This window comes from Poromitra crassiceps, assembly GCF_964638095.1.
Source record: "Poromitra crassiceps genome assembly, chromosome: 15".
NCBI classification, from domain to species: domain Eukaryota; kingdom Metazoa; phylum Chordata; class Actinopteri; order Beryciformes; family Melamphaidae; genus Poromitra; species Poromitra crassiceps.
In genome coordinates, this window is record NC_139634.1 from 30,875,633 (window position 1) to 30,901,488 (window position 25,856).

A 25,856-nucleotide genomic window follows, 5' to 3' on the forward strand; every position below is an offset into this window, starting at 1 on the left:
AATGCAGCACACAGCTGTCTTTCGGGGGCGGTGGTGGTGGGGGTGTTCGGACGCTTGCTGAGGTCAGCGTTGGGCAGGCACTGGGGCAGGTGGGGGTTTGGGTTAGGGTGTGGGTGTAAAGGGCCAGCGAAGGGATATGGGGGTCCTTTTAAGTGAGCTGCTGGGGGCCCCTGCTGATTCATCCATCTGTAGTGTGTTACTGAGGAGAAGACAGGCTGGTTTTAAGAGATGAGCTGCCTGCTAGTGCACCACAAGGTCAGTTGATGTTGAAAATGCACCCCTCACTAGCGCCTCCTCTGGTCGGTCGGGGCGCCTGGTCGGGGTGGAAGGAAACTGGTGGGAATAGCGTGATCCTCCCACGTGCTACGTCCTGCCGGTGAAGCTCCCCACTGTCAGGTGAAAAGAAGCGGCTGGCAACTGCACATCTGTCAGAGGAAGCGTGGTGCTAGTCTCGGCTCTCCCCAGATCGGCAGAGGGTGGAGCAGCGACCGGGGGAGCAGGGGGGGATAATTGGCCAAGTACAATTGGGGAGAAAATGGGGGGAAAAGCAGGGGGGGGGGATGCACCCCTAACCCTGCAGACAGTATATGACGGTACTTTTTCATTCTTGGGATTCAACAAATCTCAGGGGTCAAATTCAATTTGATATATTGTTGTAAAGTTTTCATTTACAGCAATTCAATATCAACTTGAGGTCAACTTGAGGTCAACTTGAGGTTGCCGATCTTTCGGAAAAGACTAAAGACACACCTTTTCAGGCTCCATCTGGGCCCTTCTTGATCTAACTTCGTCTCTCTCTTTCCTTATTAAAAAAAAAAAAAAAAAACCTAACCAACCTTGTACCACTAACCTAAACTTGTACCACTGTTCCTTCAGAAGTTGTAGTTGTCATAGACTGTGCTCCATAGTTGATTGTTCTATTGCTGACAAAAAATGTGTTATTGTAAGTCGCTTTGGATAAAAGCGTCTGCCAAATGACGTAATGTAATGTAATGTAACTTGCTGCCAATTTCCAGATATGAAGCAAGGCAAATGCATATTTATGAAAACATTCTCCCGGAAACATGTTTTGACAAATGAGAGGAAATCGAGAATAGATAGCTAACTTATTTCTCTAATCATGCATTTGGATGGAGAAGCTTTATTTTGATTAATCCAACATCCAGCTGAGAGCAGAATGTGGCGTCCTAATGGGATTTGAGGAACATGAAAGAGCCTGAGCCACATCCCTTCCCCTCCGTATAACCTTGGACAATAAAACAATGATGTTATAATGTTTTGGGAGGAAGTCGATATTGAGTGCCACTGCCAACACTGGCACCGTCAGCTCATTCTTTTGGCAACAGCTGTTCAGAATATGAGACAAATACTAGGCTATAGTGTGTGTGTGCATGTGTGCGCATGTACTGTATATGAGTAGTGTGTGTGTGTGTGTGTGTGTGTGTGTGTGTGTGTGTGTGTGTGTGTCTGTGTGAGCACGCGCACACAGGTGCCAGCCAGTGTCAGCAGGTCCGCCAGAGAGTATGCTGTTGTGTAACTCCATTGTTTTTCTGGATTCTATGATACAAATAAAAGGTTCCCTGAAGGCATCATACACGGAGGGTCGACTTAATAAACAATTGCGACCACTGTGACGAGCTGTCTGGGGATCTGAGTGAAAAGGAGGAGGTCACACATGGGACTGTGACACCTCCTGGACAGCGGAGAGAATCACAGTGGTTCTGGTTCCTATGTTGAGCCGGGCCTATCAGCAGATCCAGCTGTCTGTAAACCAGATAGTGGCCACTTCTGAATATATCTAGCATGAGCAAGGTCAGTGGTAAATGAAAGAATGAACTGGCCCAAACACAGAGGGTTTGTGCATGTTTGTGGTAGACAATGGAGGAATAGCAGAAGGGAGCACCCACCCACAAAAGCAGCTTGACTGGTTGAATTTGGGAGATATTTTGGCAGATAGTCATCTGGGTCTTCCCCGGTTCTGACTGGCTTGACCTCTGTGGCTAAGGGGCACAGCTGCTCCCCCATGTCCTCCCCCTTTCCTCCCTCTTCTCTCTCTCACTCAGACACACACACACACACACACACACACACACACACACACACACACACACACACACACACACACACACACACCACACACACACAGCTCATCACTACCAGACCACTATCTATTCAACAACCTGTCCTCCCTGGTGTGTACCGGAAACACCCCCAGTCCTCCTCGCACAGTGGTAGAGTCTCACTTGCATAAGAGGCAGGAGCAGCTCAGCGCTAAGTGAACACATATGCACAGTGTCGTTGAGTCAAGGGAAGGCTCCATCTGGGCCCTTCTTGATCTAACTTCTTTCTCTCTCTTTCTAAAAAAAACAAAAAAACAAAAAACTACTAACCTAAACTAAACTGACTAGACTGTGCTAGACTGACTAGACTGTGCTCCATAGTTGATTGCTCTATTGCTGACAAAAATGTGTTATTGTAAGTCGATTTGGATAAAAGCGTCTGCCAAATGACGTCATGTAATGTAATGTAATGTCCAAAAGTCTTTTTCAAACCATTGTTTAATGTAATGTAATAGTGGTCGAAGAATTCCATGAAAGTGATGCTGCCGATGTGTGTTGTGGTGATTTTACTTAAGTACTGTGTTTGTGCATGTGTCTGTGTGTGTGTGTGTGTGTGTGTGTGTGTGTGTGTGTGTGTGTGTGTGTGTGTGTGTGTGTGTGTGTGTGTGTGTGTGTGTGTGTGTGTGTGTGTGTGTGCGCGTGCGTGCGTGCGTGTGTGTGCTTATGCATGTGTGCATTTGTGTGTATTCTGCAGGACATTTGGAGAGAGTGAACTTGCCATCACCTTTGATTCTGCCCTCTGGGAATCCCCTGGTCCATGACAGTGGGGGTTCGCTCACCCTCATGTGCAGGTATGTGACACACCTTCCTCGCTGTCATGTGCAGGTACTGTATGTGACACACTCCCACTAGAGTCCACAAGTCAAGTATAAGCTAGATAAATTGCAACATCTTGGGAGATGAGGTAAAGATGGAGGATTTGTTATTTAGGGTATCAAATTTTATTTGGAAAGCGTGGGAGATTGAGAAGGGATAAGCGGAATGTTTGAATCTGTGACTTCAATTTGTTTTCACTATAATTCCAACCACCAAGTAATGCTCACAATGACAGAATGTAGGCTATGACTATTTTGGTCATGGGTTTTACTTTCTCTAATAAAACATCTAAAAGCAAACATCTTATCAGATGTGGGACCCTGGGACGAAATCCTATCAACGGGGGTCCATGGTCTAATTTGTGTCAGTTTAGGGGTCCTCGATATGAAAAGGTTTCAGAACCATTGGCATAAATAACATACAAATCAAATCATAGGCAGTATTGAATAATTTAACTCAATTAATGCGACAAAGGTAAGTAACCGTCATTGGGTGGGCGTCCGGGTAGTGTAGCGGGAGATTCCCTGCCTACCAAGTTGCAGGTTCGCGCCCCCATGTTACCTCAGGCTCGGTCGGGTGTCCATACAGGCACGATTGGCTGTGTCTGCGGGTGGGAAGCCGGAATGAGGGTATGTGTCCCTCGCTGCACTAGCACCTCCTCTGGTTGGCCTGTTCGCCTGTTCTGGTGGATGTTGAAAAAATGGTGGATGTTGAAAATGCACCCCTCACTAGCGCCTCCTCTGGTCGGTCGGGGCGCCTGGTCGGGGTGGAAGGGAACTGGTGGGAATAGCGTGATCCTCCCACGTGCTACGTCCTGCCGGTGAAGCTCCCCGCTGTCAGGTGAAAAGAAGCGGCTGGCAACTGCGCATGTGTCAGAGGAAGCATGGTGCTAGTCTATGGCTCTCCCCAGATCGGCAGAGGGGGTGGAGCAGCGACCAGGGCAGCAGGGGGAAATTGGCCAAGTACAATTAGGGAGAAAGTGGGGGGAAATCAGAAAAAAAAAAAAAAAAAAAAATGGGGGTGCATGCGTGGTCTAATTTGTGTCAGTTTAGGGGTCCTTGATGTGAAAAAGTTTGAGAACCATTTGCATAAATGACATAAAAATCAAATCATGTAGGCAGTATTGAGTAATTTCACTCCTCAATTAATGCGACAAAGGTGAGTAACCGTCATCGCAATCCAACAGGTTAATGGCCTCTTGCCCTCTTCCTGGTCATATATCAGAGGAGAGGTCAGTCAGGAGGTCAGGAGGAGAGGAGCAGTCCAGCTCCAGGCCTTGCTCTGTTTCTGAACTCCGTCACAACAGTCATAAAGTTGAGACCCGGGTCTCATTACGTGACAGACAGGCCGGGTGGGGTTGCGGGGGTTGACATGACTGGGCCCCAGGACGCTCACAGGCCACAAGAAGTCTGGGACACTGCTAGACAGGAACCAGTGTGGTGGTGGTCCACATTCATCAATCTGTTGCAATTTCCTTGAGGGATGCTGGGACCCAAGAGTGCTTCATACACATTTGTTAAGCATTTAGAGGGGCCTTGCATCAGTTTGTAGACCCACCAGGGATGCCAAGCAACACATCATCTATCCAATGTCATGCTTCCCTATAAGGCCGTGCGCTAAGAAGCCCCGCCCACGCTGTCTGGGTTTCTGTCACTGGATGAGAGCTTGAGGTTGCTTGACCCACAGGGCTGCAGGCAAAGGCAATGGTATGTGAGACATGTTTGAAGTTCCTCTGGGATCTCTTTAATGAGAGCTTCAAAATGGACACTGTGTGGAAATATTTGTTAGTTGAGCACATCATTCCAGAGAAGCATGTTCCCACGTGAAAGTCAAAGTTCAAGATGATAGATAGCGGTCTAAAATTAGGTTAGAATAAAGTAAACTTCAGAATGATCATCAAGCAAGACGTCCTGAGGGGGTAGGAGAAGCCGCCGTCCTCAACTAACCAGATGGCCACTGGGCGGAATGGTGTGACACTGGGAAAAATAAATTCCTCAAATAGACACAAGCTATTTAACACGTTTCTTCATAAAATGTCTATTGGTGTGCAATTTTGATCTGTCAAATCCAAAATAACACACTGAATAGCAATTATGGTTTACAGCCACATACATCAAGCCTTAAACTGACTGGAGTGATTACTTTCAGTGTTGTTGACTCTAGTGGTTTGTGCTTGTGTGTGTCCTAGGTAATAATGCAAGAAACCCCTATTCAATTTCTGTGAACAAAACATTATAACAGCATTTTCTGTGGCTGCTTTTTGTGTGTTCTGAGATATGCATATGTATGTAAATGTATGTAATGGTAGTCAGCGAGTAGTGCTGTGCAGTCAGTGGGTAAACCTCACTTCCCAAGACCTCAAGAGACGCTCTAGCGATACACGCTAGAGCCGCTAGAGTGTCCGTCTCCCATGCTGGAGGTTCCTGGTTCGATCCCCAGCTGCAGGGGGACTACACAACACGGGTTACATGTATACATGGTGTAAATAATTTGTTGTGACCTTTTCACAGTTGTCAAACTACAGCAAATGATGATGATGATGATGATGATGATGATGATGATGATGATGATGATGATGAAGATGATTATGCAGTTGTTTGACGGCCGTGAAAAGGTTATGGACATTGAGCGGGACGTATCTCTGGTACAGTACCTCACTTTGTGGCTGCACGATTATTATCGATGCGCAGTGGACCATCTCACCCTTGCCCTGTTTGTGTCTCTCAGGGGCTCTGCCCAGCTGCACTGGAGCCTCCCCTGGAGATCTGTGTCGTCAGAGGTGGTGCAGGTGGAGGAGTGTGAGCCCACCAGAGTCCACTCGCACTGCAGCAGGCTGACAGTCAAACACCTGAGTGCCAACGACACAGGCACCTACAGCTGCAGATACTCCCACGACCACACAGACCACATCAGAGCTGCCTCTGTCTATGTCTATGTCAAAGGTGAGACCCTAGCTAACTGCTCCTCACATGGGATATAATGCGTTGCTGGTAAAGGTCCTTTCACTAAATGCAGTCAATTAACCAATCAGGTGAACATCATGAGAGCATAGAAGCCAATACCATCTTATCTTAGATTTATAGCAGTGATATTTTCCCCTCCAGTTCATTGAGTGTAAAAAAAAAAGAAAGAAAAAAGGCCAGCGTGAGACAAATTGAACGTGAGGAATAACCGCTGGTTCTCTAAACTGTGACGCCGATAAGGACTCTTTCTTTTTGGAGTTGTCTTTTATCCACATATTTAGTTGTTCTGTTCTTGTTTGTTTACATGAAAGTGTCATAAGGTCACTGCAGTCTCCTGATCAAAGGGAGGTTTCCACAGCGTGACGGTAACGGGCCGACACCAACAGTGAGGTCTGGTGCTGAACTGAGCCAACAAATGGAACGGCAGTTAGTGTCTCCTATAACGGCCCAGGCCCAGAAACGCTCAATGAGCCGCCTGACATTTTCCTGCACGATCCAAGAACTGGAAGGCATCCAGTCCTGCAGTGGGTTAGTCAGCGAGAGAATGAAAGAAATAGCAAAAGAAAGAGAGTGCGAAAAACAAAGGGAAGAATTTTGAAATTTGGCAATTGAAACGCGTGTGATGACAGTTATAAGTTACACACAGGATGTTGAGTTTAACGTGCAGGCTTTCAAACTAGCTCAGCTCTCCTTCTGAGAGAGAGAGAGAGAGAGAGAGAGAGAGAGAGAGATAGGAAGGGGTTCCTCTGGTGCTATGGCTTCTCCTGGAGGTGGAAGGGACAGGAGAGCTTGATTGCACGGGAAGCCCTGGTCATTGACTATGATTTCCTGCTCCGGCTACTGTTTTTACAAGTCTGCCCTGAAGCATCACACTTACAGTTAGGTTATTATTATGACTCTGGCTCCACTTGAGATTGTGCAAAGGCGACGACGTGAGAACAAATTTGACCTAGATGTTTTTGGCGTGTAAATGACTTGACAGAATTGTTACGGTTTCAATATAAACAAATTGGATATAGGTAAACCTTGTGCAATATCAGTTGAAGGGATTTGGAATAGTTGTAGACATTGCACTCCAAACTAAACATTTGATGCACTCCTTTCTCCCGTGGCTTTGTGAGTATGGCTCCCAAGTCGCCTGCTTCCCCTGGCTATCTAGCAGCCTGCTGCCCCTGTGTTTAGTCTAACTCGCTCTCTGGAAAAGCCCTTCAACTGTTTATTAGATCATTTTCCATGTTTGTTTTTCAAATAACAGCCCCTTTATCGCACCAATACTGCCTGACCTCACACAAATCACTCACTATTTGTCTAGCTGTGAAGTTCCCACAGCAGCCATGTGATGCCTGGCTGCCCAGTAGGAGCAGACCACGAGTCTGACTGCTCTATCTGCTCTCTGTTGCTCTGCTCAGTTAGAATGATCTGCTCTGCGAGATTGTATTTGATCCCAGTGTGGGATGGCCTGACGCTGCCTTGATTCAATTGCACCGAAATCAGCTTTGGTGTAAACAAAACAAACAAAACCAAACCAAAAATCACCCGCTTACTTTTGAGTAACTGCTGTAAATTCACTACAAAACCTGGTTATAAAATATCTGGAAAAGAATATCTGGGGGCACATCTGACTGACCTAATTTGTATCTTATTTATCTGTTTACTTGTTTATTTTTTCAATTTAAAATGTGTTCCTCAGATGCCCTGCACCCATTTGTGGAGCTCCGTCATCCTACACCCTACATCCTGGGTATATACAGGCATGAGACCACCCTTGTCATACCCTGCAGGACTACCTCTCCTGACACTGTCGTAACACTGAAAGCGGTAAGCCATTAGCATATAATATGAACGTCAATCATGATACATTAACCTACCGTATACCTGTAAGCTTGTTACTGTATAATATGCTTTCCGGTCGTTTTGATATATGTGTATTAACGGGATCATGTCTATGTTCCCCGGGTTCTATGTTCCCCGGGTTCTATACTCCCCGTTTTTCACTAACCCTAAACCTAACCTCCCCCAGACCGTAACCCAAAACCTAACCTCTCCCACCCCCCACGCCTAAACCTAACCTCCCCCAGACCCTAACCCAAAACCTAACCTCTCCCAGGGAACATAGGACCCTATTTGGGAAAAGCGGGGAACATAGGACCCGGGGAACATAGGACCCGGGGAACATAGGGATGACCCCGTATTAACAAGCCGATTAACTTGTTGGATGGAATTTGAGTAAATCACATTGGAGAATGTTCTTGCCGCCACAGTCTGTGGGAGCGATCGCCCATTGATCAGTCACAGTGGTGTCAAGGCAACTTGTGACGTTTGTAAAGGAAGACAAGAAAATCATAATAAACACAGGGACTCTGTACGTAAGGCAGCTCATTGGTTCTCACACCCTCTGTGTGTTAAATGACCCAAGCGTACGGAAACAGACAGGGGACAGTGGCTGCTCAGGGGGCAGCGAACGGAGTCATCCTGTCTGCTTCCTGTGACGGCAGGAAGGTGCTCCAAGAGTGTTTTCTCAGAATAGATTGTCACTCTATATTTAGTTCCCTTTCTTTAATTTAACAAACATCATACTCAGGAAATGCACCAAAAAAAATAGTACCCAATCAGAGGAAACAATAGGTCAATGACGCTCCTGAGGATAATAACGTTTGATTCTAGATATCAGTAGAAGATATGAGTGGAGAACCACGCCCTCCACCACAATGTTGTTTGCATCTTTCACTCTTGGTCCTTTACCAGCTTGAAGTTGACAAAGTTTTCATTCCAACAACAAAGGTGTGTGCTCCTTTCTAGTCCTATTCATGGTGTTGATGTATGACCATGTGTCACAACGCCTATTAGGGACAAACATGTCCGATTCAGATGGCACAGATAGTGTGACCTTCCAGCCATTGGGAAAGCTATGGCATTCCTCCTTCCTGCTTCCTTCCCGTGCCTCCTCTCTCTTCCCACCTCAATGTTTGGCACGAGAACAAACAGCGGCGGTAGAACTTACGCCGTACACGTACATCCCTTTCCGAGTCAACGGTGCTCCACGCTTTATTTGAATGGATGATTGCTGAGGTTACACTCCACAAAACTGTCAAAACCAATTAGACCTCCACTCTAGTTAGACGGTTGTCCCCAGCTGAGCCCAGCAGAGCATACGAAGCTGGCTGCGTTATACTTCAATCTGTCTGGCTCAGTGGTCTTCATCATCATCATCATCATAAGCATCATAAGCATCAGCAAATATGCATGGGTACTGACAGACACCTTTCTCCACTTGCAGTTCCCCCCATTACCAAAGACCATTATTGAGAACAAGAAATGGGATCCTACGGTGGGTTTTAGGATTCCCTATGGCCCCTACACCATGTACAGTCTCCTCACCTGTGTCACCACCAAGGGCAACGGCGATGAGGTTGAGTCCATATACATCCCTCAGAGACACAGTGAGTCTGCTGTCTTCCTGAAGTAAAGAGATCCCTCTCGTTGTCTCGATGTTTCACAGAGTCGCCTTATATTTCTCTTGTGTCCATTTCACAGCTAGTACTCTTAAGAATGTAAGGATCACCCCGCCACGTGTCCAAGTGCTGGTGGGAGATACCCTCTTCCTCAACTGTACTGGAGATACCACCTATAATGGAAGGATCAACTTTACCTGGGAGTTTCCGAAGAGGACTGTAAGTTCGGGATCCCTCCCAATGGCAACGAAAGACTGTCACACAGTTCTGCATGTTGTTCTCCTGTACATGTCAAAGTCTCTCATGAGGGGAAGATGTGCGTAGAGATGAGTGCTCAGGCAGTCCCATTCTGTGTCTCCAGGAGAATCGCATTCATACCGAGGGAAATAAGACCCGCAGCCGCGCAGATAAGGTTATGGTGATGAGCAAATCTTTAGTGGTGCCAAACATCACTACAGAGGACACGGGGGTCTACCACTGCATCGCTGAGATCGAACCCCTGAAACAGAAGAATGCCTCGGTCAGAGTCACTGTCTTTGGTGAGTGTGTTTTGGTTGAATTAAAGTTCAGGCAGTATTTTTAAAATAACCACCCCAAAAATATTTTAAGTTCAAGAATTGCATCACAAATATCCTAACTAGCTTCCCCTCCCTTGTCATTTTATGATCTCTAATGTTTTATTGTTTTATGATTATCGTTATGCACTTTTTCAACGTGCTTCCTACTCCCTCACTGTGCCTATCCATACCGGTAGTTAAAATAAAAGAAGAAGCTGAATGACTGTATGAACTTTAATATTCTCAATGCATAATTTCGGTATTATTGAAAGCTACCTTAACCATACTAATGTTCTTTTCTTATTGATCTGCTGTGTTGTTTCAGAACATCCATTCCTCAATATTTCCTATAAGAATGAGCGCTCTCATAGGGTGGCTGTCAACGTGGGTAAGAAGAGGCTAAAGTTTGAACCCCAGGTCGCTGCTCTGCCACCACCAGATGCAATAACATGGTATGGGACCCTTTACAATAACAAGTACAGTATGTTGTCCGAGCATCTCCCCCCTCTCAATAAGCAAAGAAGACTGTGGGCGTTGTGTGAAAATCCTGAGGTGTGGGTTATTGCCACACTAGAGTTGCTGGGCTTATTCTCTGTATACTCAGCAGAAGTCCGCTATGGCTGTTATAGGACTAGACATGGAAATTAGGTTCTTGCTAAATCTGGTGCACCTATCTCTTTGTTTCCTGCAAATGTGTGTGCACTAGGCCTGCACGATATGAGGAAAATCTGTGATGTGCGATAACATTGTTCATGATATGACTTGCGATAAATAAACAAATATTAAAGTATGCATATTATCTATATCTATCTATCTATCTATCTATCTATCTATCTATCTATCTATCTATCTATCTATCTATCTATCTATCTATATGTTATCATTTCTCCCCACCTCCTCCCTCTCCCTGCCTTCTCCTCCCCCACATCCCCCCGCTCTCCCTCCCTCCTCCCCTCTCCTGCTCTCTCCTCTTCCCCCCTTCCCCCACTACTCTAAAGCATAGTACCCATTCTACTCCAAAGCATGGCACCCATTCTATCCCCTCCCACTATTCCACCACTATTTAAAGCATGGCACCCATTCTACCCTAAAGCGAGGCACCCATAAGCTCTATATGTGAACATGTGTTTATTTGGCAAAGGGACTCACTACTAAAGGCTTGCAGCCAATTAAATTAAGCATAGTTTGGTTGCTAAGAAATCGACATATGTCCGTTTGCAAAATGTGTGTCTATATTTCTGTATCATATAACTGTTCGATGTGTTATTATTACTACTGTATTTTGTTACTGTTGGGTCAGCTAGCCCTCCCTTCCCTGTTCTCTCCATATAGTCTCCCATACTCTCTCTATACTCCCATACTCTTCCATACGCTCTCTCCTCTCCCACATTTACCATTCTCTCCCCACCTCCAACCTCCCCCACATCCCCCCGCCCCCCCCTTCCCCTCTCCTGCTCTCTCCTCTTGCTTCTTCCCCACCTCCTATACTCTCCAACATTTCCCATTCCCTCCCCACCCCATCACTCTCTCACATTCCCCCTGCTCTCCTCCCTTCTCCTGCTCTCTCCTCTGCTCTCTCCTATATTTCTATATTTTCTATATCAATTGTTCAAAGTGTTATCTTTATTCTGTAATTTGCTACTGTTGTGTCAGCTAGAATTAGCTAGACATATTCTCTGTGAAGCCCTCTGAGACGTGCTTGTGAATTAGGGCTATATAAATAAACTTGACTTGACTTGACTTGACTTGACTATACAGTTCCTATGTTTTTCTGCTTTAATAATGCTAACATAGACCCCAAACATAGCCTATGCCCACTGAATAAAGAAATTAAATGCACACTGACTCTAGCTGAAAATACACACAGCGTGTTTGGGCTTTGGCAGAGGGGCCCGAGCGCACTGTTGCAAGGGAAAGGTGTATGCTGGATTTACAACACAAGACAAAATGATCAGATGCTGAGTGGGAATGCATGATGCATGTAAATAAAACCACTTTTGTTATTCATTGCGTTTCAGGCAGTTTTTGCGATGTGTTTATTGCGCATGTTCATATTGCGATGACGATGAAAATACGATTAATTGTGCAGCCCCACTGTGCACACTGTCCTTTATAAACGAAATAAACTATAAACTAAACATAAACTAAACATAACATTTCTTTTCATTGGTTATCATTGTTTACGTGTGATAAATTTGTCTGCTATCTCTTAAATTGTCAGGTATAAGGATGGAGTACGTATCACGAAGAATTCCACCTGTTACCTGACGCCTGATTTCAAACTGATCATCAACCATGTGCAGCAGAAGGACGCGGGGGTCTTCACCGTAAACCTGCGCAACCACAAGGGCCTGTCCAGCAATCTGAGCTACACTCTGGTAGTCCGCGGTAAGCCCTTGCCATAGTCCCGGTAATGACTGCTGATCCTAAGGAAATTAAGCAATGCCCAGGGCTTTTTTACACTGAGGCTGCCCCAAGTCAACGCTGTAGCCTCCAGCCGCTTCAGTCCAGCGCGCTGGACGGCAGGTAGCAGCTCCAGTATGAGAGGAATTTGGGGGCTTGTTGATTCCAGAGCTGCATTGACGTAGCAGGGGCAGCTGTTGTTGATTATTGGGGCTCTTTTGAAGGGGCTTGGCGCAGTGTGTAAACGGCCCGGCCTCTCCGTTCTGCACGCAGACTCCAGCCGCTCGAGACCCCCCCCTAGTCCCCAGCATTTATTTGCATCCTCACCATGTGTATATACAGTACAGCTCATATAAACAACGTGTCCTGTACATTATGTATTACAGCTTGAGGAAAACAAGGAGTGTGCAGATAATGCATTGTAATGCATTGTTATGATGGCTATGTCAAGAATACTGATAACTGTTAACACTGGGGGTCCTAAATCTGGTGGGCTTTGATAGTGTTTCAGTGCGCTGGGTGGAAACCTTGTCGCAGTCTGCTGGCTGTTAGAACTCAGCAGAGTAACACATATGTCAGTTACTTCAAGCTACGCTATGGGGGAGCAAAAGCTATTTTCACGGCATTCTTTTCACATTATCTAGGAATCCCAATAGCGTGCCAGAAGTGTAAAAATCTGCCCCCTCCTGGCTTATATAAGATTTATTTATGGTCCTTGACTGTCCCACTTCACAAAACATTTATATATTGGATTGACAAAAAAAAAAGAAAAAAAGCACAGACACAAACAAACAAGCCGAAGAGATTCCTGGTATCAATTAGGGAACTATTTTAAACATGTTCATCAGTTGTTTGAAGTTGGCACAGTGCTCCAGTTGATGTTCTGCGTGATGGATGTGTGTGTGTGCGTGCATGCGTGTGCGTGTGTGTGTGTGTGTGTGTGTGTGTGTGTGTGGGGGCGGGGGGGTGATCAGTCGAGCCATATCAATCAAGCCATATCAGTGTGTAGCTTCGACTACTGCGACCACTCAGACCGGAGATAATTTTTTAGGAAATGTGGAACACCTCCTGCTGCTGAGGTGGCAAAAGGGGTCTTGGTCTGTTGTTGATTACAGCGCTGCTCCGCTCTCGTACCCGGGCTGATCCACTGACCCGGGCATGGGCCACATCTGGGCCCGAGGCAGGGTCACTGTTTGACCCACAGCCCCCGGCTAGCCAATGCTCTCCAACATGGTGTCTAAAGGACAACTGGTGTCAATGGCAAATGGCACCTTTTTCATGGTTATCCATCATGACTGTCATCCCTCATTATAAAGACATTATCAGATTCCACAGTGAGGTGGGCTGGAATGGACGATGGTTGATCTAACAGCTCTCTCTCTCTCTCTCTGTCTGTCTTTCTCCTCTGTGTGTGTCTATGTCTGTCCGTGTTTACTTGTGTCTACCCCCCCCCCCCCTCTTTCCCCCCACAGTGAAGCCAACTATTTCAGAGTGGCAGCTTGCCACTGTGGACGTGCAGCCCTACATGTATGGCAAGAAGCACAAGCTAACCTGCACTGCCTTCGGAGTGCCCATGCCTCACTTCACCTGGCTCTGGCAGCCCTGTCATCCAAACCTCACACTTACTGAGTGAGTCACCGTCCGCCTCAATTCAAAACAAGATTTTCTGCATTTTGCTAAACGGGCTATTGTGTGTTGTGTAACCTGAGTCTAGTCCCTCTTTTCAAGATCTAAAATCTAAAATTCAATTGGACCACTTTAGTTCCTTATTGCCTCGCATAATATGCTGCAAAATGACTCATATAGCACCGGCTTCCACGTAGTGAAACTCCACTGAACAGAGTTTCTCCTTAGTCATCTACTCACTGCATATGGCAGTAATTCAGTTTCAGCTGTTGTCCAAAACTGGAAGTTACATCAGGAAGAGAGAAAAAGCTGATCATGGTTATTCTTTAATTTCCAAAGTCGTTTTTTCCCGTAAAGGAAACTGTTGATACTGTGTTTTCTTGTCTGTCTGGCTGAACAAAATACTAAATCAGGCAAACTGTGTCTCTACCACTGTACATTTTATGTCATGTCTTTGATCAGTGTGTGGCTATTTCACTAAACACTGAAATACTGCTAAAATACTGGAGTCGCAGAGACAGACACACGCACGCGCACACGCACGCACGCACACACACACACACACACACACACACACACACACACACACACACACACATGCACACACACACACAAATACACACAATATTAATTGTATATATCCGGTACTGTGAACAGACCCACACTCACACCCACACTCATGTAATCTGTCAGACGTATGTGGGATCCGGCAAATATAGAACGGGTACATAATTTTTCCGTACCACATGTATCGCCCATCTATTAACATGGGCGAGAGTTGATCCGGCAGTTTTACCGGATCCGCAACGCAGCCGTAAACAGGTGTACATTGCCTACATAAGTGTAGGGTCCAGAGTCACCAGTCCGGCCCAGGGAGCCCAATGCTCAAACAGACCTACACCCAAAAGATTGACTGGGGCCCAGAATATGGCATATTAATCACAGAAGCACAGCCCCAGAGAGCTGCCCTCTCAGTCGTGGTCAGTGGCTCTTCAGGCTGAAGTGGAGACAGGGGGGAGATATATTAATCTCACACTCCCTAAGCTGTTATAGGGCCCTGCAGTGCAGAACTGAGTGACTGTGCATGAATACCGGCCTGTTAGTGAACCCGCAAACAAGATGGACACTCGCCGAGATCCTGGCTCGTCCAGTGACAGCAGGAGACCTGCGAGTCGTAAGATCAGGAAAACAATGGGCCATTACCCTTGGGTTATCAGGACCCGACACCGCTCGCAAAAACAACACGGCCGACCACAGCACAATGAACGGACTAAGAGTACGTTGCGTGTTAGATGGTGCGGCTCGACAAGTGCCTCTGTTCATTATTCATAAGAGTGGCGTTTAAAAAAGCACTTGTAAGCGCCAAATCTGTGGTAGGAATAATAGCGGGGAGGGGGCGGGGGGTTAGTCGGGTCAACGTGACTCTTTCTGCGGGCCTAAAGATAATCAGGCCTGGCACTCGGAACAGTGGCCCGTAAACGCTCGGGCTGGGGCGGACTGTTTTTTCACCAGCTAATGAGACAGAGCAGCAGTCGCAGCCTGGTGGGAGGCCAATTGTGCAAAATGTTTGTTTTATCCAGCGCCGACCCCTTAAAGTACCTGTCAGTGTAAATCCAACATGTCGCCCTTCAAGATCACATCTCGTCTAAATCTTAGTGACTTGGGAGGGGAGGGGAAACACTGAAGGTTTAGAGGTGAGGGATACTAGTGATGGGGGAGGTGACAGAAGGGGTGGGGGGCCTAAATCAGGGGGTCCGTCTTTATCAGCAGGTTGAGAAGTTATCAGCTGTCCCTTGTCGACCTGCCAAGGTTTAGGGATCGGGCTTATCTCCTCTGGCCAGAGCGCGGGGGGGGGGGGGGTTTCCTGTACGAGGTGACGCACAGCACAGCCCTTTCCTGTCACGCCGCCGTTTCCTCCGCTGCCTCTCCTCTCATCAGGCTGATTGTTCGGCCGCCACAGGCAGCAAACGCAGGGTCAAAGCAAGGCTTTCTCTATGGCTTTTACAACTCAGACAGCCTGGCCCAGACCTGGACTCCACCCAGGAGAGCCTGGCCCAGACCTGGACTCTACCCAGGAGAGCCTGGCCCAGACCTGGACTCTACCCAGGAGAGCCTGGCCCAGACCTGGACTCTACCCAGGACTGTCGTAATGGGCACTTAAACCCGTCACAGCCTCTCAAGATCAGGGCTACTATTACAAAAAGGTCTTGAGTTGGTATATCGTAGTCATGCTATCTGACCACAATACATTGTTGTGGTTACAGAGTTCCACCCATTGCAAAGCTTACCAAATAAAACAACCTGTCTGTTTTCTTCTGGCGTGCTTTATCGTTTATGGTCCAACACATACACACACACACTTTCTCAGTTTACAGTAAATTACTCATGTACTGTCTGTAAATGACTTTGATTGCTCAATTTTGCTGTATTTCTCTGTCCTGCAGTTGTAAATTAGACACTCCACCAATCCCAGTTCAGATTGATGACTCCCACAACGGGATTAAGAGCATACACGACAAGACTGAACTTGTCAAAGGAAAGAACAAGGTATGTGTGGTCTAACTGTAACTGTTTGCTTTTGGCTTTTTAAACAGGCCACTTGTAGCTTTTCTTGTTCATTGTGAAATGTGTGTTCCAAATAGCATTGTCCAACTTCACAGTAAGATTTATATGAGAAGTGAATCAAGAAAATATCTCAAGAGATAGAGAGAAGCCAATTAGATAGTTCAAACTGGAGCAGAACTCGTCCATGACCAGCCTCTGAAAGTCAGATTCAACATCTGAAACCCATAAACCCACTCCACTTTCCTCCTATTGGCAGTGATCGTTACTACACTGCATTTAAAATGATTCATTTTGTCTGCATCAATTTAGACTTATGTAACTGTGACCAAAACCCATGAAAAGGCCCTTGGGATTCGCTTTTGAAGAAATTACTTTTGCTCTTCATTTCTATATCCAAAACAAGTAACTGCCTAAATATGGGGAAATCATTTTGTTTCATGTCTATGATGTGCTAATCTGGAAAGGAATTACAGTATACTGATAGATATATCATTTTTTTTTTTAAGAAATTCCCATTTTTTGTTTATACAGGGAGAATAATGACTAGCAGACATCAACTGCACAACATAGCCTATAGAACTAACGCACCATTATATCTGAACAATTTATTTTTTGGTACAACGGTGCCCCTATAGAGAGCAAAACCTCTGCCAAGAAGAGTGTTTCGACGGCCCCGTAACTGACAGACACAGTTGATTTCCCCTGCTGGAGAGGAGGCCTGTAAATGAAGCAGCTGCAGCGTCAGTGTGGCCTTGCCATAGAAACAGCTTTTATTTTGCGTGACATCAGTGAATCTTTTCCACTGTTGGTACTCCTAACCTTCATAAACAGCACAATAGCTATACGAGGGATCAGCCGATCAGCATTTTGGTAAACAAACCAAACCATGTCACTGGGTGGAAACGGGTAACTTTATAATGGGACCCTATGGAGCCAGTAACAGAGGTAGGCAACAGCACTCGAATTAGAGTAAATCTTGAGTTCTTTTTATTAAGGGCTAAACAGACGCGTTTCAGCCTTAGGCCATCATCAGTGTACATCAGAACAGATGACAATGGGTAATATATATAGGTGTGGTCAAACAAATCACCTTGAAAAAACATTACAGCAGATGGAGTGCATCTGTGGAAGCTGCAATGCAGCCAATCACAGAGAAGGAGGTGAGGCCACAGCTCAAACAGGCAATCAACATCATTTCCAAGGACTATCATAGTAGTGACAGCCCTTGTTAAATACATAGAATTACGAATTATAAACAATACAAAATACAAAATAGAAAGTTAAATAGAAAGTTAAAAAGAGGGTTTTTACCAATCAATGGGACAAATTTCTCAGGGAGTTGAGACGTAACATTACAAGAAGCAACCTAATAGCAATTCTTCATTAAGGCCTCTAGGGCTCTCAGTTTGTAATGTGTGGATGTAATAAGCTTCCCTTTGGAGTAAGAGTTTATCTCTGTCTCCACCTCTTCTGAGAGGCTGAATCATTTCTATACCTTGAAATTTAAGAGAGCTGACATCGTGTCCTACAGAGTTAAAGTGACGAGCGACTGGGGATTTCTCGTCCCTGTTCCTTATGCTGGACTTGTGTTCAGATATCCTGATTTTTAACTCTCTTTTAGTTTTCCCAATGTATATGAGCCCACAGACACATCTTAAAAGGTAGACAACAAATTTAGTTCTACATGAAATTCTATTCTTGATGTAGAATTGTTTTCCAGTATGAGGATGTGAAAAAGTGTCTCCTTTGATCATTGCGTTACATTGGGCACAGTTTAAACATGGAAAATTACCTGCTGGGAGGTTACAATTAGAAAGAAAATGCTGTGGAGGAACATACATACCCATACAACCCTATGGAGCCAGCCTTGAGTGTCTCACTCTAGCCGGCTGTGCTGTTTGCAAAATTCACTTCATTTTAAAAACTGCGACAGTTCACAAAACTTTAACACGACATGCATATATTATACATCAGACTCTTGAGCTACTTTAACATTTATTAACGTTGGTTTGACACAACTCATACAGTACTCGTTAACTGCTGCGGGGTTTCGCATTTCTGGGTGGTTGTGATGTCACGCTGATCCCTCGTATAGAATTTAAGCTACGCTCTTCCAGCTGAGAACAAACCTTTATAGATTCTCCCCCGGCGACATTGAGCTGTGAAGATGAGCCATTATATGAGCCATCATAATTTATACACATGGGAAAACAATTGTAATTGTGCTATATTATACTATATATGTTGATATAAGAACTATTTCACTATAACTGTAATTACTGAAGCAAGGAGATGGAAGTTTCAGTCACGCCTGTGTATTGTTGCAGACTTTCTTATTAAGCTCGCACCTCAAACGGTTGCTTTCTGCTAAATCAACGCTAATATAAAGAAGCAAATTTGAAATTGAACAGTCAATCTCCTTGTCTTACGAAACATGCGTTACAATGAGGAGAAAGTGCAGGCATTACCAGCAAATGTCCTGTGGGAGCTTGTTACTAAAACCACTCACCCCAAACTCCAGCACAAGAGTTCGGCCTGCTCCTGATTAAGTCTATCTATAGTAATAAGTAAGAAAGTCATGTGTACCATGTGCTATGGTGCACTGTGCTATTCTAATAAATCTTACTGTCTGCTGCATCACTATAAAGGTGATTTATTATGATTCCTTCAGTACAGTTGATGGAATCCAGAATCGTTTGTATGCACACCTATGTAATTGTAACTCTGGCCATATTCACAAGGCATCAGCTCTAATATGTGACTGACATAAATCCTTATTTACAAGCACTTGTGGCCAAGAAACTGGTGCTTTATGAGGGTGAGGAGTAAGGGTCAATGATAACAAGCAACAGTTTGAAAGAAGAGGGACTTGTTGGGGGTGAATTCCTCTCTGTCACCCCGCATAAATCGCTGCGACCCATGAAGAAGAAAGTGGTCGGGGCCGCGCCTCCGAGGGGCTCCCCAGAAGGCCCGGTAGAGAGGGGAACTGGCCCGGGTCAGAAGGCCCGGTAGAGAGGGGGACTGGCCCGGGTCATAGTAAAAAGCCAAATTCAGGGAAGGGGGGTGGGGGGGGGGGTGGGGGTGGAGGCATGGGCACAGAGGTCACAGTGTGTCTGGTCAGGTCACCACTAAGGGACTGCGCGCACTTGTTGAAATGACTGTTTTCAAGCTCAGGTTACATCGTGGTGAGTAATAGCCGTAACGTGACACTCTTGCGGCCACGCCATCAGCGTTTTGACAAATGTCATAACAGCCTGAAGTGGACATTGTGATGTAAGGTTTAACACCTGCGTGAAACGCGTTTGCACGGTGGACATTGTGAATACAGGGACACTGAAAATGTGACAGTTTCATGGCCGAAGCTGAGTCTCAAAGAGTTAGCACAATAGCCCCCAGAAGCCCAGGAAGTTTAGACCAGCGTATACAGTACACCCAGCAGCCAATACACCCACATCATACACTCCTTTTGATGTCGCTGACCGATGACCGCCCCAAAAAACAGAACCCTCTGGACACAAACCAGAACCCCATGCAATCTGGCCCTCATCCAAGTTTCTCTTATTATTATGTCGATTTAAGCCATTAAAATGTGTTCTACTGGTGCAATGACCAAATCAAGTGTGGCATTGAAAGTGCTCTCCAGGAAATGACTTGGAAACCTGCCTCTGGGTCTGAAGGAGACACAGTGGGCTTTAAAACTCCAGATGTCTCCTTCCATGAATGTGAAGCACTGGAGAGTGTAAAGCAGGCCAGTCCCCTCACCCACCTGTTAACATCAACCAACCCCTCTGATCTTGATAGAAATCCTCAGAGACATCAGCATCGAGTTGATTTAAATACCCGCTCACTCCAAAGAGAGTTTTTACATATTTACTCTCCAGACTCTCACACCTAGAGGTCTGAACCAAGAGTATGTGATCAAACATTTTCTCTAAAACAAAAGATAAAAATTGTGTTAACTCTCCCTATTTTATAGGGTTTATTTTTTCTTCTTCTAGACCCTGGATATGTTTAATTATAGCCTACAGCAGATGTGCCGTTTTGCTTATTGTCTCTTTTTTCTCTCCTTGTGATGTGATCTGGTTTCTTTTTAAAAAGGTCTAACACCCAATTTCATCCATTTTATATGCTCTATCTTTACATAATACACATTTTGAAACAGAGTTGATGTAGATTTCAATTGGTTGTTGTATCTGATATTAGGTTTGCTTACTAGATATAGGCTACATGTATGCTGGATATTTTTAAGTATGACTTTTGTATTACCATACTCTTTTTCTCTATGTCGGCCTACCCACTTCTATGTACTTCGGGCTATTGATTTTCTAATTAGGTTCTCATTATGTTTGGATTTCTATCACCCTGTGAGGTGTTGATGGTTAACTACACCTGCCAACATAGAGCCGGCCAGCCTATGAATGTGCTTGATGTTATAAATATGTGCGTGTTTTTCATCTTGCAAACACGAAGACCCAAGTAGGATACAAAACTAGTCTATTTAACCATTTGTATGGAGTAAGTGTGCAGGCGTTACCATTTCTATATTGACACAGTTTTTCTGATAGCCTTGCTACTATGTGATGTGCAGCTCAGATAGAGATCCTCCTGACGTATCACACAGAAAAACACTAAATCACAGTGGAAGCCTGAGTTGTGTGCATTTGTCGCGTGTCTTCACATCCGGTATTCTGCTTTGAACAATCACTAACACTTGCCATATTCATCCCTATTAGACTGTGAGCAACCTGGTGGTAGAGGCAGCAAACGTGACGGGGTTTTACTTCTGCGTGGCCCACAATGATATTGGCAACAGCACAATGAGGATCCCTTTCTACGTGGATGGTAAGTGGGTCAACATTATGCAACATGGAAAGACAGCTGAAATATCAACATTTAACACAAACGACGAGGAGAGAAATCCTCTCTGCTGGGATTTATTTGAAGAGCCAGGCGCACTGTACCGTGCGTTTAGATTGCGTCAAATGATCTACACATATGCACTGTAATGAATCGCGAGAGCAGAGAAAGAATGTGCAGATCGTATTGTGCAATAAAGAGCCCAGAGGGGGGCATTAATTGAAACCATCTTCCACTGTAGCAGAACGGCTTCAGGACGTTAAGAGAGGCAAACATGTCCTGAACCATATGGCAGAGTCTTAATGGCACACGTTTAAAAACAGCTACGGATAAACGCACTCCAACTCGGGTGCCAGCGGGTCGTTCCTCTCTCTGTATGAGCCTGCTGCTATCTGAATCACTTTTTATGTGCATCTGAGAATTTCCTAATTTCCCCCAAATGAATAGCCATCGAGGCAGTTGTGTAACGGTAGGGATGAGGTGTTAGTCACTGCACACAAGGGTTCACGTTGCAAACAAAATCACATCTCCTGAGTGGATGGAGGAGTGGGTGACGGCGTGACATGACTGAGGGCATGAGAGGATGCCATGCGACAAACATCTCTCTCACAGAACGGGAAGAATTCCCACGGAGAACGTGGCACCATTCCAGAGGCGGGGATGACTGAGAACGATGGAATGCTGCTAAAAAAGAGGACAGAATTGTAATAACAGCTGTCTTCTCTTACGGAACACAGAATGCTTTCCAGCGTTCTGAATAAACAAGCACAGTCTGCTTCCCCTGGGGCGCAGCCTCAGCTTGACTCCCATTGGACGACTGCAAGAGCGCCATTAGCGATGCCGTCCACCGGCAACGTGCTTCCAATTAACAGTGATGAAACAGGAAATAACTGCAAGTTTGACATTCTTGGCCTCCTCGCGACGTGCAGCTTTCTGTTCAGAACTAAACGTCCAACATAGGATCATGCTCGCGGCCAGCAGGATACGTGTCTGTCTCCACGAAAGCGTGTTCTCTTAGTAAAACAGATGAGCATAGACTCCTGCATGACCAAGTATATTCGTATTCAATAGCAACTCCCACATGTAGAGATAATCTTTGCATCTCCTGAACGGAAGACGTTTCCGCGTCTCTTTTTAGGAATCCTGATTTATCTCTTTCCTCTCACTGTAGATCAATCTGAGCAGATCGCCATCAAGCCTCAGAAGGCCATAGAGGGGGATGACGTCACTCTGACCTGCCGGGCGACTCGCTACCTCTACACGGACCTGCAGTGGTTCGATCTCCAGAACCACACCATCACCTCCAATGTCTCTAGCCTGCAGCTCAGCCGCTACTCCGTCTCTCTCTCTCTCACTCTGCGCAACGTGTCCAGAAACCGCACTACAGGCTACCAGTGCCGCGCAACACCCACCACCATGAACAACCACCTCAACAAGAAGGCTGTGCTCAAAACCTCTGCACTTACTGTGGATGGTAAGTAAAAGGAGGCCATGAGAAGCTAGTGGCGATGCTACTGTAGAGAATCAAGTTATGGACTTGTCAATGATTGCAACACCATTTCCAAGAATAGCCTACTCATGTGAAATGAAAATGAAATCGGACGAATTCTCCTTTACGAGTTGATCATCATTCAGAAGTTTAGTCATACGCCAATCGGGGAAACAGTCTTACGTGTCTCTCTCTGCTTGGTGCAGCGAGAAGACGGCCCTGGCTGAGTCAAAATCTGACCAATCAGGACGTGAACAGCAGCAGCACCCTGAAGCTGACCTGCTTCGCCCTGGGAGTTCCCCCTCCCTTCATCACCTGGTACAAGAACGACGTTGAAGTGGAGGAGGGCCCAGGTAACACTGACACTTCTTCATTAGTACTGCATGTGCCATGATGATCATGATCAGCATGACGACGAGGAGAAGGAAACAGATTGGGGATGATGTTTATATGCCATTTTGCAGGTTTTTATCCAAAGCATCTTTCATTACAATGCACATGAGTTGAATAATGAATATCGGACATAGTAATCTTTTAAGATACATTAGTGTAAATAAAGTATTTTGCAACCTGCGCCTAACCCTGGCGGTATTAGTGTCTGTGTCACACTGCTTTGAACTGCACATGCCACTATACTGATATGAATGATCTATCACATCAGTCACAATGGGAGCTTGTGTGTTGCAGGTATCACACTGAGAGGCGACGGGGTTCTGCTCATTGAGAGGGTGAAGAAAGATGACGAGGGTTTGTACGAGTGTAAGGCCAGCAATGCCGAAGGAACCGTGACAACCAGTGCTGTCGTCACCGTGGTCGGTAAGTCGCTCAGAACTCTTCACTGCAACTTAAGGTGTTACTTCTGTCAGGACCACTATAGTCAAAAATAAACTTTATTAGCTATCATATGCAATATTTATATTTGGTGGTATTATGGCTCTGTTCTGGGAGCTCCCTGCACTTACATGGAAAGCCTAAGGCAGGGAGAGCAGCAGCAGCTTCTGGGAGCTTCCTGCCCATTCCATGTGTTACATGGAATGGGCAGCAGCAAAGACCCCCAGGTACAGAACAGAGCAAGCAACAATGACAACAGAAATGCCATTGTTGTTTAAGTCAGACACGGCATGAGAGGAGGAGCTGGGGTGGAGGTGGGTTTGCAAACGGCTTGCAGGGAAAGCCGGGGGAAAAGAAGGCGAAAATGAAGCAGCTTGAAACAGGGCGTTCTGTATGAGATTTGCCGATTGAATGCCTAGAAGGAAATCAGCTGATGTGGGCGGGGTTTGTGCGCTGAGCTTGACTCCGTGGCCTGCCAGAACTAACACTAATGCTCAATATCTGCATGGCTACCAATGCAAAACATCAGCAAAATCCTTACCCCACTGATACCTCAGTGTATACACTGTATATACTGAGTTCAGTGTATACACTGTATATACTGAGTTCAGTGTATAGACTGTATATACTGAGTTCAGTGGTCAGTTTGAACTCTTAAAACAGGTCCTGGTGTGTACTACAGTCCATCTGACCACAGTTCATTGAGCACATCAAGCATCAGTCCAGGCAGCAGAGCCAGAGCATTTACTGCATGAGCGATCAAAAGCCCTCTGAGGCCCTCTTGGCCAGAATGCGCCATGTTTCCTCGTCACCACTACAAATAGCCCTGGCCTGACTTCAGTATGAAAAGTCTCCCCTGAGAGGGAAACTGCGGCTGTCAGGAATGCCAAGTGAATTCTTTCGTGGGGTTTTATGATGGAGGCTCTGGCTGAGGGTCTTTACGCAGAGGAGGCTCTGGCTGCTGAGGGTCTTTAGGCAGAGGACATGACCTCTGCAGAGTGTTAAGAGCTTCACTAATGACTGTAGTGGGGTGAGAGATCCACTGCCTTCACAGCCAAGGGACTGGAAACATGACAGTCTAGAAGAGAGTCTCTCTCTCTCCCTCCCTCCCTCCCTCCCTCCCTCTCTCCCTCCCTCCCTCTCTCTCTCTCCCTCTCTCTCTCTCCCTCTCCCCCCTCTCTCTCGCTCCCTTTCGGTGTCCTCCACCATTACACAAATATAATATTACAAAAACGAAGGTGTATGTTCATGGAACCATTTTCAACCAAGTCCTGGCACCTAAATAGATTCGGGTTATGCTGAAGTTCACATAACCTCAGTGTTCAAAACCTCAGAGTCAATATTATCCATTCCATCATTACAAAGACATTCAAGCAGTGGGAACTGTCTACGTTCTGGCATGGCTGTTTAGACAGGGGTCACATGAAACGAGAGACATGAGAAAATTAATATACAGTAGATTCAGGAGATATGAGCTTACAGTGAATGTCATCATGGATGGTTAGGAAAACAGCGTTTGGAAGAAAACACTGTAGGAAAAAGTGCGGCATGCATGTCCCAAACAAACCAGGGATAAACACTGAAGTGTGTTTCCGCTTGCAGCGTGTATACAGTCTGTCACAGACAATTTAGGAGGACACAAGTAAACCAAAGGAAGATGTGAAATCGGAACCTCAGCATCTTCAATCGACAGTCAAGGACCCTTTTGAACTACGTTTGCAAATATAGTGTAACTCGGGGACAGATTATTTGAGCTTGGCTGCTACACTGCTAAATAACTTCCTGGCAATATACAGTTATAAGGCACTTCCTGAAAGCATGAAAAGTATACAAAGATAGTCAACCGAAACGGTCTGGTGGTTGATGGCGGTTGTCTCTTTTCAGGGGACGAAGGGAAAGCCAACATTGAGGTGATCATCCCGCTGTGCACATTAGCTGCAGCCACCTTCCTCTGGCTCATGTTCATCGTCTTCATCCGCAAGCTGAGGAAGGTAAGACCTCTGCGTACTTCTTTTTTCTCAGTCACAGCATGGGATCAGTGTTTCTCGAGCCGGGAGAGGTTAACAGAAAGACTGACATGGCAAATGTGAGATTTTTGTGTGCAGCCTGTTTCAGGAACTCAACGCCACCTCATTAGGTTTTCATGATTCTACGGAACGCAGGGACTGAGTCACGCC

General features: G+C 45.7%; 1 protein-coding gene across 1 annotated transcript in view; it reads left to right on the forward strand.

Annotated features, from left to right (window-relative positions):
* Nucleotides 1-1,803: 1,803 nt before the first annotated feature.
* The window catches only part of kdrl (kinase insert domain receptor like), a gene marked incomplete at both ends in the record, with an annotated part of 47,077 nt that continues 23,024 nt past the window's right edge, over nt 1,804-25,856 (forward strand). Inside the window, 16 exons of the mRNA XM_083651851.1 lie at nt 1,804-1,819; nt 2,815-2,911; nt 5,664-5,878; nt 8,316-8,398; nt 9,177-9,339; nt 9,434-9,570; nt 9,713-9,890; nt 10,234-10,360; nt 12,130-12,296; nt 13,784-13,940; nt 16,382-16,484; nt 21,236-21,344; nt 22,531-22,833; nt 23,055-23,201; nt 23,536-23,664; nt 25,564-25,670. Of these exons, the coding sequence (XP_083507977.1) occupies nt 1,804-1,819; nt 2,815-2,911; nt 5,664-5,878; nt 8,316-8,398; nt 9,177-9,339; nt 9,434-9,570; nt 9,713-9,890; nt 10,234-10,360; nt 12,130-12,296; nt 13,784-13,940; nt 16,382-16,484; nt 21,236-21,344; nt 22,531-22,833; nt 23,055-23,201; nt 23,536-23,664; nt 25,564-25,670 (2,238 nt within the window). The remainder of the gene's footprint in view (nt 1,820-2,814; nt 2,912-5,663; nt 5,879-8,315; nt 8,399-9,176; nt 9,340-9,433; nt 9,571-9,712; nt 9,891-10,233; nt 10,361-12,129; nt 12,297-13,783; nt 13,941-16,381; nt 16,485-21,235; nt 21,345-22,530; nt 22,834-23,054; nt 23,202-23,535; nt 23,665-25,563; nt 25,671-25,856) is intronic.